We start from the raw sequence: 12,286 nt of genomic DNA, 5'->3' as shown, positions 1-12,286 counted from the left end.
GGGGAAATGTTTCCAGACCCTCTTCATGATCCGCCCGCAACATGAGGTCCTGCGGGTCTCGATCCACGCTGGCATCCTTCCCGGGGGATGTTACTGGCTAAGGAAGCTAGCCTGGGTCCTTTCCTCCCTGCAGGACACGACGGACTACCTGAGACCAGTCAGCGTGACGGTGACGTTCGCCCTGAGTGATTCGGAGCCAGGTCCCGTGCTGGACGAGAGATCGGCCACCACCGTTAGGAAACTGGTGAGCCCCCGGACTGTCCCTTTGCTCCGGGTCTTTACCGAGCCGCTGTGATCCGGAGCAGCCGGAATCTCCCCTCGTGGGAGGCTTTGGATTCAGCCACTTTACAAATTGCTTTCCCTTGTCCCCCTTCCCTGCAGCTCCCTTGGCACCTGCCGTGGGGGGCTGGATAGCGGAGCCTCTGGACAGCAGAAAAGGGGGGGGGGGGGCTCGCCTCCAAAAGCACTGAGCGCTTGGGAGGAGGAAAGTAACATTGGAAGGTGCCTTTGTCGCCCATGGGAAATGGGTCCCGCTGGCCTGTGGCCTCTTCTAGATGTGTGTGTGTGGTTCTAGACTGGGTGGGGGGGACTCTCTCTTGCTGTTGATGCGTGGTTCTAAACTCTGTGTGTGTGCGTGTGTGTGTGCGCACACACAGTCCTAGATTCAGGGTGTGTCTTTGCATGGCTCCAAATCCAACCAGCTCATCTCCTGCGAGCTGTGAGACTTTGCTCCACACTCAGGCGTTGGCCTTCGGGTGCGGGTGCTGAGTGGGTCTGTCCCGTGACACGGAGGATCTCAGACTACACGAGCTGGTGGCCCCTTCTGGCCTTGAACTCTGAAGCCAGCCGGTGCCCACGCGTCTCCCAGCCTGCCACGCCTCTAGCGGCTCTGCGGGAGGAAATGGAGGGGGGAGACCGAGTTGGGTGGGGCAAAAAGTTTGAGCCAGGATCCTCTTCGTCTTGCACACGTTTCTACTCCAGCCCCAGGCTGACTTTGGACAGCAGCCCCGCGTGCCCAGCGTCTCCTGCCCATCGGCGGCCCACGGTGACCCCTCTCTGTTGCTTTCAGATCCCCTTCTTCAAGGACTGTGGCGAGGACAACGAGTGTGTCACAGATCTGGTGCTGCAGGCTAGTATGGATATCGCCGGCTCCAGGTAGGGCAGCCTGGGAACGGACAGGCCTAGAGTCTGTTCCCAGCTCTGCCATGGGATTGCAGGGACCCGCGGCCCAGCCACTAGCCGCTCTGAGCCTGGCTTTTCCCCCGACAGAGGGAGGTTTGCAAGCCCTAAAGGACACGGGGCGATGGCTCCATAACACTGTGGCCCTTTGTCCCCCGCTAGAGGCCAGTCCGTGAATAGCGGGTTGTCAGTTCCAGCCGGCGAGCTGCGGAGGACGAGTTCTCTAGCTGATAGCAAAGTCTCGTGGCTTCTGAGGTCGCCGGTTCAATCCTTGCCACGGGGGTATCTCGCTGGCCAGGGAAGGATGGTGCAGTGGCAGCCTGGCCAAAGCTGAGCCATCGTCGCCTTTCCCGTTTCAGGCAGAAGCCTCACGTCATCCAGAAGGGGAGGAGGAAGGTTCTGGTGGACGTGGCTCTGGAGAACAAGAAGGAGAACGCCTACAACGCCAGCCTGAAGCTCTGGTTCTCCAAAAACCTCCACTTCGCCAGCCTCTCGCTCAAGGTGGGCGGCTCGCTTCCCTCGGAGGGCGGGGGATTTGTGCGGGAAGGAAGGCGGTTTGCAAAGGAGGGCAGCGCACGAGGGAAGCGAGGGTGGGCTGGACCGGAGCATTGGGTCTCCCAGTCCGGGATGCACCTCCTATCCGTGCTGGATCCCATCCCATCCAGCGCGAGGAGCCTAGGTGCCTGTGGTCAAGAGCCAGCCTCAAACTGCCCCATACGCCTGGAGCGCAACCAAGCCGTTGGCTAAAGCTGCTTAATCGATGCGGGAAATGGTCCGGGGCCTGCCTCTCGGGCCCGGGAAGCTAAAGCAAGAGCTGGGCAGATCCCCTGAGCTAGGTACCCAGCCAGGCCCTTGTCAGGGGCCAGCACGCGCCCTGCACCCAGGGCAGGATGGAGGCAGCAGGGAGGGTGATGGTTTTGTCTGCTCCCGCAGGGGGAAACCCAGATGAAGGTTGAATGCAGCGCCCCGTCCCCCCACACCCGTGCCTGCAGCGTCAATTACCCCGTCTTCCGGTCCCTGGCAAAGGTGAGGTCTTGGCTCTTCAGTGAATTCTTCTGGCTGGTTGAAGGGCCGACAGCCCCCCCGCCCCTCCCCCCGGCGTCCCACAGCTGCCGCTTCCCTGACCCCCGGAGCCCTCTTTCTGTTCCAGTCCTGCCCCGCCCGGCCAGCTTTCAACCTGAGATCAGCCAGTGCCCCTCAGTCCCACCCCACAGCCCCCTGCTATTCCAGCTGCTCCCACCCCACCCCACCAGCTCTGCCTTCGCCCCTCAATCCCACCCCAGAGACCCCTAACCCCGCTAGCTCACTGCTTAGTCTTCTCCCGCGCAGGCTGGTGCAGGGGGGATGTGGTGGGCCGTGACAGCTGTTGGGGGGGGGTCTGAAGCTGTCCTGTGAACTCCCCTCAGCTGGCGCCAGCCGCTCCTGCACCGTTGGTCTCACCGCCAGCCAAACGGGGGCAGGAAGGGAAGAGGCTGGAGTTAGCCAGACGCAGTGAGCTGGAGCCGTGCGGGGGGGAGGGGGGGCCAAACCGGCTGGTGGAAATGAGACTCCCTCCCCGCCTGTCCGACCCCTCTTCGCCCAGTTCATCCCAGTGCTGGGCCTGGCCAGCCCGGGGTCACCGCCCAGCGCTGCTTTTCCCCAGGTGGCGTTCCTGCTGGAGTTCGAGTTCAGCTGCTCCTTCCTTCTCAACAGAGCGCAGCTGAAGCTCACGGCCAGCAGGTAAGAGCTGACAGCCCGGCTGAGCCCCTGGACCGACCGGCTAGTGGGGGGAGGCGGAGGGGGGGATCAAACCCTCTGTGCCCGGGGCATCAGCTGATCATGTGCGAGACGGACGCTGTCATGCTCGGCTCTTCTTCTTCTCAGTGACAGCACAGAAATGAATGAGACCCTGGCCGATAACACAGCGCAGCCCTTCGCCTACGTCAGCTACGAGCCCGACCTGTTCCTCTCCAGGTGAGACCGTCTGGGGGAAGCTGATCCAGGAGGCGAGGCCGAGGAGGGGAGACGTGGCGGTGGGCGCCCCCGGCTCACCCAGGATAGCTGAGGCATCTCCCTTGAGTGTTCTCAAGCAGCCAGAACGAGAGCTTGCACAGGTTTACAGGGGTGAAGTCAACCCGGTTTAGTTAAGCCCCGTGTGGACGCTCTCAATTTGATTTCAGAGGAGCTCACTGTGGTTGAGTTTAGACCTGCTCCGAATTAACTCGAGCCTGATTTGAACCCAAAGGAGCGTCCACACGGCTGTCTGCACCGGTAGAGCTAAACCGGTTTGAAGTTAAACCGGGGCACCCCGCTCATGCCAGTGGAGAGGGGAGGCCACGGCTGAGTCAAGGAGCACAGGGACTGCTTATCAACCGGGCGCTGCCTCCCTACCGCGGCCCTGCTGCAGGGGAGCGGGTCGGCGGGAAAGCCGTCTACCCCACTCGGCCGGCACTAGCAGTCTCCGAATTGCTTGGGCCGGGGCTGAGCCCCAGGGGACATGTGGCCCAGAGACTCCGGCAGATTTGGCCTCCTGGGCGTTTGAGCCCCAGCGCCCGGCCCCGAACGCACCGGTTCTCCGCTGACTGATCACAGCCGGAGGACCCGTTGCTGGGCGAGGGGAAGGGCGAAGGCACGCGGGGAAGAACCCCATGAGAGCGAGGCCTAGGGAGAATGAGGGGGGGGCTCCCTGTCCCACAAACCAGGCTAGCAGGGCCTGGTCTGACAGTGGCCTCCGGACCCCAAATTAGTCCAGGCTCCCCCAGTCCCTGGCAGCCCGTGTGCTGGGGCTAGAGGAGTCTGGAGAGAACAGGGCGGGGGCAGGGGGGGCGCTAGGGCCAATCTGCTCAGCGCCGTGTCACCCCCCCGGCCGTGCCGTGTCCCCCGCAGCGAGGCCGCCCTGACCCGCTACGAAGTGCACCCGGCGGGCACCTTCCCCAGCGGCGTCGGGCCGGAGTTCAAGACCACCATCAAGGTAAGAGCAACGGGAGGGTGTGGGGGGGGGGGGGGCAGCTCCTCCCCAGAGACCCCCCGGGGCAGCTGGGAGTGCCTGGGCTTGGCTGCAGTGGGTGGAGGGGCAGGGCCCCTGCAACAGCCCTCGGGGCTGGGGGTTGATCACATGGGATCCTTCTCCGGCCGTGCCCCAGGGAAAACCCCGCCTGGAAGAGGGGGGGACGGGACCCCTCCATAGGAGTGAGCAGTGCCTTAGCACGGCCCCTTTAAGAGCTTGGGGGGGTCTTTGAATGCAAGGGGTCGCCCACCCCACGCATCTTAGGACAGGATCCCCTTCGTAAACCAAGCCCAGGGCTCCAGTGGAGGCTTTGTCTAGCAAGATGCATGTAGCCTCGTAGTACTAGGTGCTGTACAAATCCAGACGCCAACTGCCCCCCCCCGCCAAGAGCAAACAAGCAAAGGCTATTTCCTCTCTGGGCCATTCCAGGATCTTTCCTGGCCGGCTCGTGCCTGGCCGTCAAGCCTAGGCTGCGTGGCAGTGCTGGGACGCTCCTGTCTCCCTGCAGGTGCGTAACCTCGGCTGCTACGCGGTCAGGAACCTCTCCGTCAGCATGCACCTCCCCGCCATGGCCTTCCGGCGCAGCCACTTCCTCTCTGTCACGCGCATCATCGCCGACAACGTGAGTCCCTTGCGTGCGAGACAGCCACAGGCAGCGCTAGCAGCCGCCCGACCCGCTCAGCTCCCGCCAGGAGCACAGGCTGAACGGGGCTCATGGGGACGGTCTGTCTAAGCTGTTTGCTGGCTCTGCCGGTGCTTCTGCGCCCCTCGGATCATTGAAAGGCGAGAGGGTGGCAGATCTGGTGGGATCCCCTGTCCTGGCAAAGGGCTGTCTGTCTGTCCGGCTGCATTCCCCCAAACTCCCCCCATGTCCATACTCGTACCAGGCCCTTTAGCAACCGCTCCGCCGCATGCCGTCTCGTTAAAGGTTACGTGTGTCCTGCAAAACCTGACGGAGGCCGCGGTGCGGAGCCAGGCTGGCGTGGTTCCCGTGCACCCTGCCGCTCTCCTGCACGCCGACAAACTGGTGAGTGGCCCCTCGCTAGCCGGCAGCGCGGGTGGTCGTGGGGCCTTAATGCAGCAATTTCAAACAAAGTGGGGCCAGGCTCGATCCAGGCTTGGTTGGGAGCCCTCCCCCCAAATACAGCGGGGAGGGGGGTGCACCAAGTGGGACAGCGCCTTCAGCAGGGGGGGGGGGGCTCGCCCTCGGGGGGGCAGCGGAACCGGAGCCGGTTGCTGCGGATCACGGGAGGTGCCGTCCAGCCCAGCAAAGCCAAACTGGTGCTCATTGGCTGAGCTTGTGCCCTTGCAAAGACGGCCTGAGTATCGGCGTCCTGTCTGGATTCGAACTCAGCACGTCTTTGGGCCTCCTTAAATTCCCCCTGCTGTTGCTATGTGGTGCCAGGCCTTCTCCCCCCCCCCCCCCCCGAAAAGCTAATGGCCGGGGGTGATGTTGTTCAAAAGCATCTACATCCCGTTGGCCAAAGGGCCTGGTCTGCTCCCAGTGTGGGTAGCGGTTTAGCTGGCTGGGCGGGGTGTGACGTCTAGTGGTCTAGCTAGACCAGGACAACCTCTAGTGTGGACATAGCGATGCCGGGATAAAGCTGCCACAGAGCCCTAGCGCTTATTCCCCATCCCATGACCAAGCACCTCTAGATCAGTGTAACCGTGTCTACACGGCAGGGGGTTGTATCACTGCATCTACCAGGACAGCTACAGTGCTGGCTAGTTTCTAAAATGACCTGGGGGGAGGGGGGAGGAGCGTGATGGGAAAAGGAGGGGGGAAAAGCCTCCCTGAAACCCATCAAGCAGCGAAACCTGGCGCTGGCACGGGCCGAGACCTCCCCAGCCATCACGCTTGTCCCGGCACCACCAGCCTTGCTCCCCAGCTGCCCTTTCCTCACGCGGCTGGGGTCGGCTCGGGCGAGGTCAGCGTGTGCGGGGCACTCACGGGCCTGCCTCCGCTCCCCCCCCCCCAGAACTGCAGCAACTCCTGGTGTCAGGTGGTCACGTGCGAGCTGGAGCAGGTGGAGAAGAACACGGAGGTGTCCATCCGGCTACTGAGGGTGATCCGCAATGACTTCTTCAGGAGGGTGAGCGTGCCTGGATGGGGTGCATGTGAGGAGAGACACACTAGCCAGCGTCCCACCCGCTTCTCCGCTCTGCACCATGTACCGAAGCATTATAGCAGCACTGCCCCACAGGCTGCAGCAGCGTTAGTAGCTCGACCCCTTGCCGTGGTAATTTTGGGAGAGGCAGCCTGGTCTAGTGGTTAGAACACTAGAGGCAGGAGAGCTATGTTCTGTTCCTGGCTCTGCCAATTATCTTGGGCAAAGTCACTTCCCCTCTCTGTGCCCCCATTTCCCCTGCCCCTCCCCAGGGGGCCAGGACAGTTTCTCTCCTTCGGGCTGCATCTTGGCTGAGGCGTCTACAGTACGGAGAGGCAGCCGCTCAGGGCCCAGCGGTCGGTGCTGCGGTGATAAGAGCTGGCAACTTGTTTCCCCTGCCCTGGAGTTCGCTTTTCCGACGGGAGCGTCTGTCCCTGTGCAAGTTCCCTTCTGTCTCTTGTAAAAGCTGTGCTCTAATTCACGCAGGGACGGGCTGGGGACGCTCCACCTAGACGACCACACCCGTCCCTCATAATCCCTGGGTTTGGCGATAGGCCAGGGCTGGAGGGCAGCTGCAATCCTGTAGTGTAGACACACACTAGTGCCAGAAGGGTTTGCCCCTTGCTTCAGTAGCTCCACCTCCCCCAAGCCGGGGTAGCTAGGTCGATAGAGGTGTTCTTCTCGGGCACGAGCAGTGTCTACGCTGGGTTTAGGCTGGCCCAGTTACAGCGCCTCAGGGTGGAGTTTTCACATCCTTGAGGGCTGTAGCAATGGCGACTTGAGCGTAAACCAGGCCTGGGGCCCAACCGCTGCTTCCAGACTGCACTGGACCAGGCTGAGCCCCGGCGCTGGCTGAGCCCTGGCCCTTTCGACTCTTCCCCCCAGGCTAAATTCAAGACCGTGAAAATCATCAGCACGTTTGCACTGGTCGCCCAGGAGAACAGCTTCCTCTTCCTGGAGGAGTCAGCGCATCAGCGAGAGGTAGCGTGGGTGGGTGGGGAGCAGGCGTTCTAGCCCTGAGCCGGGCCAGAGGGGGACACGTCCTACTGAGCACTGGTTGTGGATTCGGTTCCCTCTGTTCAGACCCCCTCGGGCTGGGGCCGCTCCTCAAAAGGGATGGGGGAGTTATGCACCTCAGTACCTTTGACCAGCTGGGCTTAAAGGCTTGTTTTCTGCCTTGGCGTTCAGAGACGGCTGAGATCAAGCCGGCAAAAACAGGCTCGCTTCTGCGCCTGTGTGATTTCTGCCTTGGTGGGGTCCCGCTTTATAGAGTTGAGGATAACTAGCACATCAGTGGCAGGTGCTAGCCACCCACCCTCAGCCTGCAGCACTGGGGCTTGGCGGTGGTGGCGATATCCCTCTGCCAAGCGTGAAAGGGGACGGGGGTAAGAACAGGCAAAGCCAACACCCCCCAGACGTATCCGAAGAGTTGGCGGGAAAGGTGAATTTGCCTCAGTGGCAGCTGCTCCGCTAGACACACTCACAAGCCAAGAATTGGTCAAGAACACCCGTGGCAAAACACAGGGGGTGGAGGCCTTTGGCGCAGCCCTTTGCAGGAGGGACTGGCCTGTCACCGTCTCAGGTCTGTGGTGGCGTTTCCGGGTTCCAGTGCTCTGATGCTGCCTGTTTGCAAGGCAGGCTTGTTAACGGGGGTAGGCAGGAGCTGGCAAGCACGGGATAGGCACAACCAGGGGGGCAGCAGCCAGTCATTGCTTCTCTCACCCACATTCAGGAGCTAGTCTATTCAGAGGTAAGTCTGGGGAAGTAGAAAGGGTTAAAGGTGGAGGGCCTGATTCTCATTTCCCCAAAGCCTCACTGCTCCATGCAGACAAGCCAGACCCAGCACCGCCCCTGGAAATCAGCTACAATCACTTTACAAATGCCTTGGTGAAAATGAGAAGCAGGTAGTAGCTTGGGTATTCCTCACTTAGCTGTGTAGTGTTCAACAGATACCACCCTCCCTCCCTGGGCTGGCAGCATGGCAGACACGGTGAACAGTTCTTACGGGCTGTGTGCAGTTGAGGGTCTTATAAACAACCCCCCCCCCCGGCCTCCAACCACCTACCCCAGCCTCCTTAATATCTAAATGCCCCATGCAAGAAAGGGCAGGCACGTTCTTGCTTTGCTATCATCTTCTTCTCTTGGCAGGTGGTTCTGGAGATCATCCAGCCCAAGCACATCCCCATCTCCTTATGGATCCTGATCGGCAGCAGCATTGGAGGGTTTTTGTTACTGGCCCTGATAATATTCTGTCTGTGGAAGGTAGGAGGCAGAGCAGAAATGCAGCACAAACTTTGATACGCTGGGCGCTGTCCCGCTAACAACAGTCAGGGCTTCAAACGGGGGCAGGGAAATGGTTCTCCAGGGCCTGGGCTCTGAAGGCAGGGGCTACGTTACAGCTGATCTTTAAAAGGCCAGAGTTTGAGTTTCACTTCCACCACAGCTGCTTTCCGGGCCCATGGAAAAGGTGCAAGCTGGATTGAAAAGGGGCCTTCAAGCTACAGCTGCTCAGGGTTACATGGGACCATTTAGGAACATTAAACCAAATTAAACTAACTAGTGATATCCCATTAAATCCCTCCATAAATGCCCTCATGCAGAATTACAGGGGCCTTAATTTGGTGTATCTTAATGCACTTTGGAAATGCAGTTTGGTTTAACTCACTTCCAAAGTGAATTAAGCTACACCAAATTAAGGCCCCTGTAATTCTGAGTGCAAGCACAGGGATTTTATGGGGTTTCACTCGTTCACTTCAAAAATTCACACCGGCACTTCCTGCATGTTCATTTTTCTGAGTGAGCCGGTGTAGCTGAGTTCTCATTTCTCCTCAGTCCCAACCCCAGCATCAAGCAGGTAGTAGAGCCTATAGCCAGACAGCGTGGTTAACTACGGTCACACCAGAGGGAATGCTGGGAGTGTGACCCCCACACTCCCCTCCACTGCCCGCAGCTAGGCCACAGAAGGCAGTGAAAACTTCCTCTAAGGCAGTGACCCTGCCGGTGCCGTGGAACGATTCTGAGCTACCTTCCCGCAGTGCGTCATGCCTTTAGCGACAGCAGCCTGCTGGGTGGACAAGTGTTGTGATAGGCGCCAGCCCCATATTTATCAGCATCTTCGGGCTGACTCTTGCTGTCTATCGGCCAGGGGGACCGTCCGTCCGTCCCTCCTTTCCAGGGGCTCCTGAGATGAGCAGCCCCACAGAGATCTGATCACTGCCTCGCTGGGAAAATTCAGTGATCTATCAACTTCTGCTCTCCTCTCTTCTCTCCCCCACAGCTTGGATTCTTTATTCACAAGAAGGCCCGTGAAGAGGAGAAGGAGGAGCAGTGATATTGCAGGGCCGCCCTGTTCCCTTCCTTGCTCCAACAAACTCCCTCTTCTCTCCAGCCACACCACGCTCCAGCCAATCCCACCTGCCTGAGAGGAAGGGCTGAGCTAAGGGGCAGAAGAGCCCCTGCCATGAACATCTCCTTCTGCCTGTGGCTCAGAGGGCCTTGGCCGCCTTTCTCTCTTGCTGGGGCCACATGGGTTCCAGTATTCGATCTAGTGGAAGATGGGCCCCCTCTTACTTGGGCTCAAAGTTCAACACATGGTTTGCCAGGGCGGGAGGGGGACTAATCCGGTCACTCGGCTCGTGCTCCTAAAATAGATTGCATGAAGAATGCAGCTAGGTGACCTTCTCCAGCGTACCAGGGTATTTTGAGCCCGGAGGACCAGGGGAAACCTTACGGGCTACCACAGCCAGCCCGGCACAAACACACACACACACGCTAGTGTGGGTCTCCCAATAAGCCACTTGATCAAGCAGCCCAGGCCAGCTGAAATCAGACAGACGACTGCTACCTGCAACGCACTCTCACAGATGCACGGCAACGCTTTCCACCTCTCCAGCCTGCAGCCACAGATTGGCGCATCCTTCCCACTGCACTTGGAGCCATGGAGCGGTTGCCACTCACAGTAGCCAGCTGGGGCTTGTCAATAAAGTTTGCAGTGTGGTTTGCTAAGTCTTTGGCCCCGCTCACGCTGAACTGTAAAGGGTTAAGATAAACCTCAGCCCGCTTGGTCCTAAAGCAAACGATGTTTTAAGACGGTGCAAGTCCGATCACTCAGCCATCTCCGCTCCCTCCATTGTAACCTCCTTGGGGCTTCCCCTCACTTGGGGACGGACACACACACACACACACACGGACACGGACACGGACACGGACACACACACACACACCAGGAACACTTTGAGCCCCGATGGTAGGAGTGGGGCTGACAGTCACTTGAAACAGAATGCGGCTTAGCGTGGGCCTGCAGCCATTTATTCAGGGGGAGTGAGGTGCCAGCACCAGAGGCTGCAGGGCAGGGAATCAGAGCAGGACAGCTGGAACTACGGCAGGGACACCGCTGACAGCTCGGGACAGCACGTCGTGCTTTGCACCTCCTCCTTTTAGGAACGACTGGCAGGGTTTTACAGGAGCCGCAGAGCACCCAGATGCAGGTCCAGGTGACGCCACAAAGGGCCAGGCAGACAGGTAAGAGAGGGCCCAGCAGGTGATTAAAGAGAGCCAGGGACTAGCAAATCTTCTGACAGGAGGAAGCTGGGTAAGAAAACATCACAACCCCAGCGACAGCTCCACAGCCTCAGCCTGGTCTCGGTCACTGGGAGCAGGATGTTAATCGTTCCCCGTTAGCAAGGCAGAGCTGCTTTGTACCTGCTGCATTTTGCTTTGAAGACAGAGGCTACCAAAGCCGAAGGAGCAGGGTTAAACAGAGCCACGGCCCTCGTGTGTATCCACATGTAACACACCAGGAATCTAGCCCCTTTCTAACCTGAAGGACGGAAAGTTCCTGGAACTAGAGCAGTACCTAGACGGCAGAGTCTGCTCCAACACGGAGAGACACTGAATGTCTCTGGTCCTGGAGAAATAGGAGGTAGCTATGGCAAAGTGCAACCAGCTGCTACTCTAAGCAGGTATTCAAGCTACTCAGTCTATGCCCAGCCAGAGTTGAGACTGTTTTAGAGAGGGCTGAAGGTGACGGTCACTGATACAGACAGGAGACGGTCTCCCATAAAGCAGTTCAAAGAGATGCTTGTATCATTTAGAGCTGAAGTGCATCACCATTGGGGGGTTTAAGAACTAGACAAATACCTGTCAGGGATGGTCTAGGTAGGCTTGGTCCTGCCTCAGCACCGGGGCTGGACTAGATGACTGCCTGACATTTCTAGGAAAACTAAAACACAGCCTGCTCCTGCTGCCAGAGACTGAAACTGTGGGGAAAGATGCAAAATCATCAAGCAGCACCAACGTAAAGCGAAGGGGACTGTGTGTGGTTTTAACACGCAGAGCCTTGCCACAAAGTGGTGTTTAATGAAGTCACACTCTAGCTCGGGGAAGTCAGATGCTGCCTGCATAAGGGGAATGACTAAGAAAAATCTCCAAGGCCTTCTACACACAGGAACATCCCAGCTTCAGCAATCTGTATAACTGCAGTGACCCTGTCTACCAAGCATAGACAAAACCATGCAGACGCTTGCACTAACTGAACCAAAAGTAAAACCCCTGCATGTCCTTGTCTCCATTTCAGTGCAGCTGTGCTGACTGCTGAATCAAGGCCAGTCCTGAGCGTTGATTAAAGCCTTAACAGGATTAGGTTCTGGAGGTCACGGGACATGACTTATAACGAACTCTTCCCCTGAAGGAAAGAGCTGCAGGGCCGCAGATAGAAATGAGAGGGGACGATCCTCACTAGAAAGGGAGTTAAGCAGTTACCCAACAACAGGAAGGAAGCTGGACCTTTATGACGTGTAGTTAACATTCTCCCACATTTATAGAAATTGTACAATAGAGATCACCAAAATAACCTTGCTCCTGGCCTAAAGATTATAGAAAAGAGCCACTTGTATCTCAATAATTCCTTTTTACTAACTCACAAACCCACTCAGCGCAAGAGACAGCTTTCAAACTAACCTAGCCACTCAAAGGTTTCAAAGCAGACTCCGCATTCTAACAGCATCGCCTCGTG

The 12,286-nt window shown here is 58.7% G+C and overlaps 1 protein-coding gene across 1 annotated transcript in view; it reads left to right on the top strand.

The window, feature by feature from the left end:
* The window catches only part of ITGA10 (integrin subunit alpha 10), a 33,041-nt gene extending 23,117 nt beyond the window's left edge, over nucleotides 1-9,924 (top strand). Inside the window, exons 18-30 of the mRNA XM_067569531.1 lie at nucleotides 134-244; nucleotides 1,070-1,155; nucleotides 1,539-1,680; nucleotides 2,113-2,205; nucleotides 2,822-2,898; nucleotides 3,043-3,132; nucleotides 4,045-4,129; nucleotides 4,674-4,787; nucleotides 5,094-5,192; nucleotides 6,145-6,258; nucleotides 7,159-7,254; nucleotides 8,422-8,535; nucleotides 9,551-9,924. Of these exons, the coding sequence (XP_067425632.1) occupies nucleotides 134-244; nucleotides 1,070-1,155; nucleotides 1,539-1,680; nucleotides 2,113-2,205; nucleotides 2,822-2,898; nucleotides 3,043-3,132; nucleotides 4,045-4,129; nucleotides 4,674-4,787; nucleotides 5,094-5,192; nucleotides 6,145-6,258; nucleotides 7,159-7,254; nucleotides 8,422-8,535; nucleotides 9,551-9,604 (1,275 nt within the window). The 3' untranslated portion in view covers nucleotides 9,605-9,924. The remainder of the gene's footprint in view (nucleotides 1-133; nucleotides 245-1,069; nucleotides 1,156-1,538; nucleotides 1,681-2,112; nucleotides 2,206-2,821; nucleotides 2,899-3,042; nucleotides 3,133-4,044; nucleotides 4,130-4,673; nucleotides 4,788-5,093; nucleotides 5,193-6,144; nucleotides 6,259-7,158; nucleotides 7,255-8,421; nucleotides 8,536-9,550) is intronic.
* The last annotated feature ends 2,362 nt before the right edge of the window (nucleotides 9,925-12,286 follow it).

The sequence above is a fragment of the Emydura macquarii genome, unplaced genomic scaffold (genome assembly GCF_026122565.2).
Source record: "Emydura macquarii macquarii isolate MOO-44397 ecotype Brisbane River unplaced genomic scaffold, CSIRO-AGI_Emac_v2 contig_2924, whole genome shotgun sequence".
Lineage (NCBI taxonomy): Eukaryota > Metazoa > Chordata > Testudines > Chelidae > Emydura > Emydura macquarii.
The sequence above is the reverse complement of the archived record's forward strand: the minus strand, read 5'-3'. Positions and strand labels throughout refer to the sequence as shown.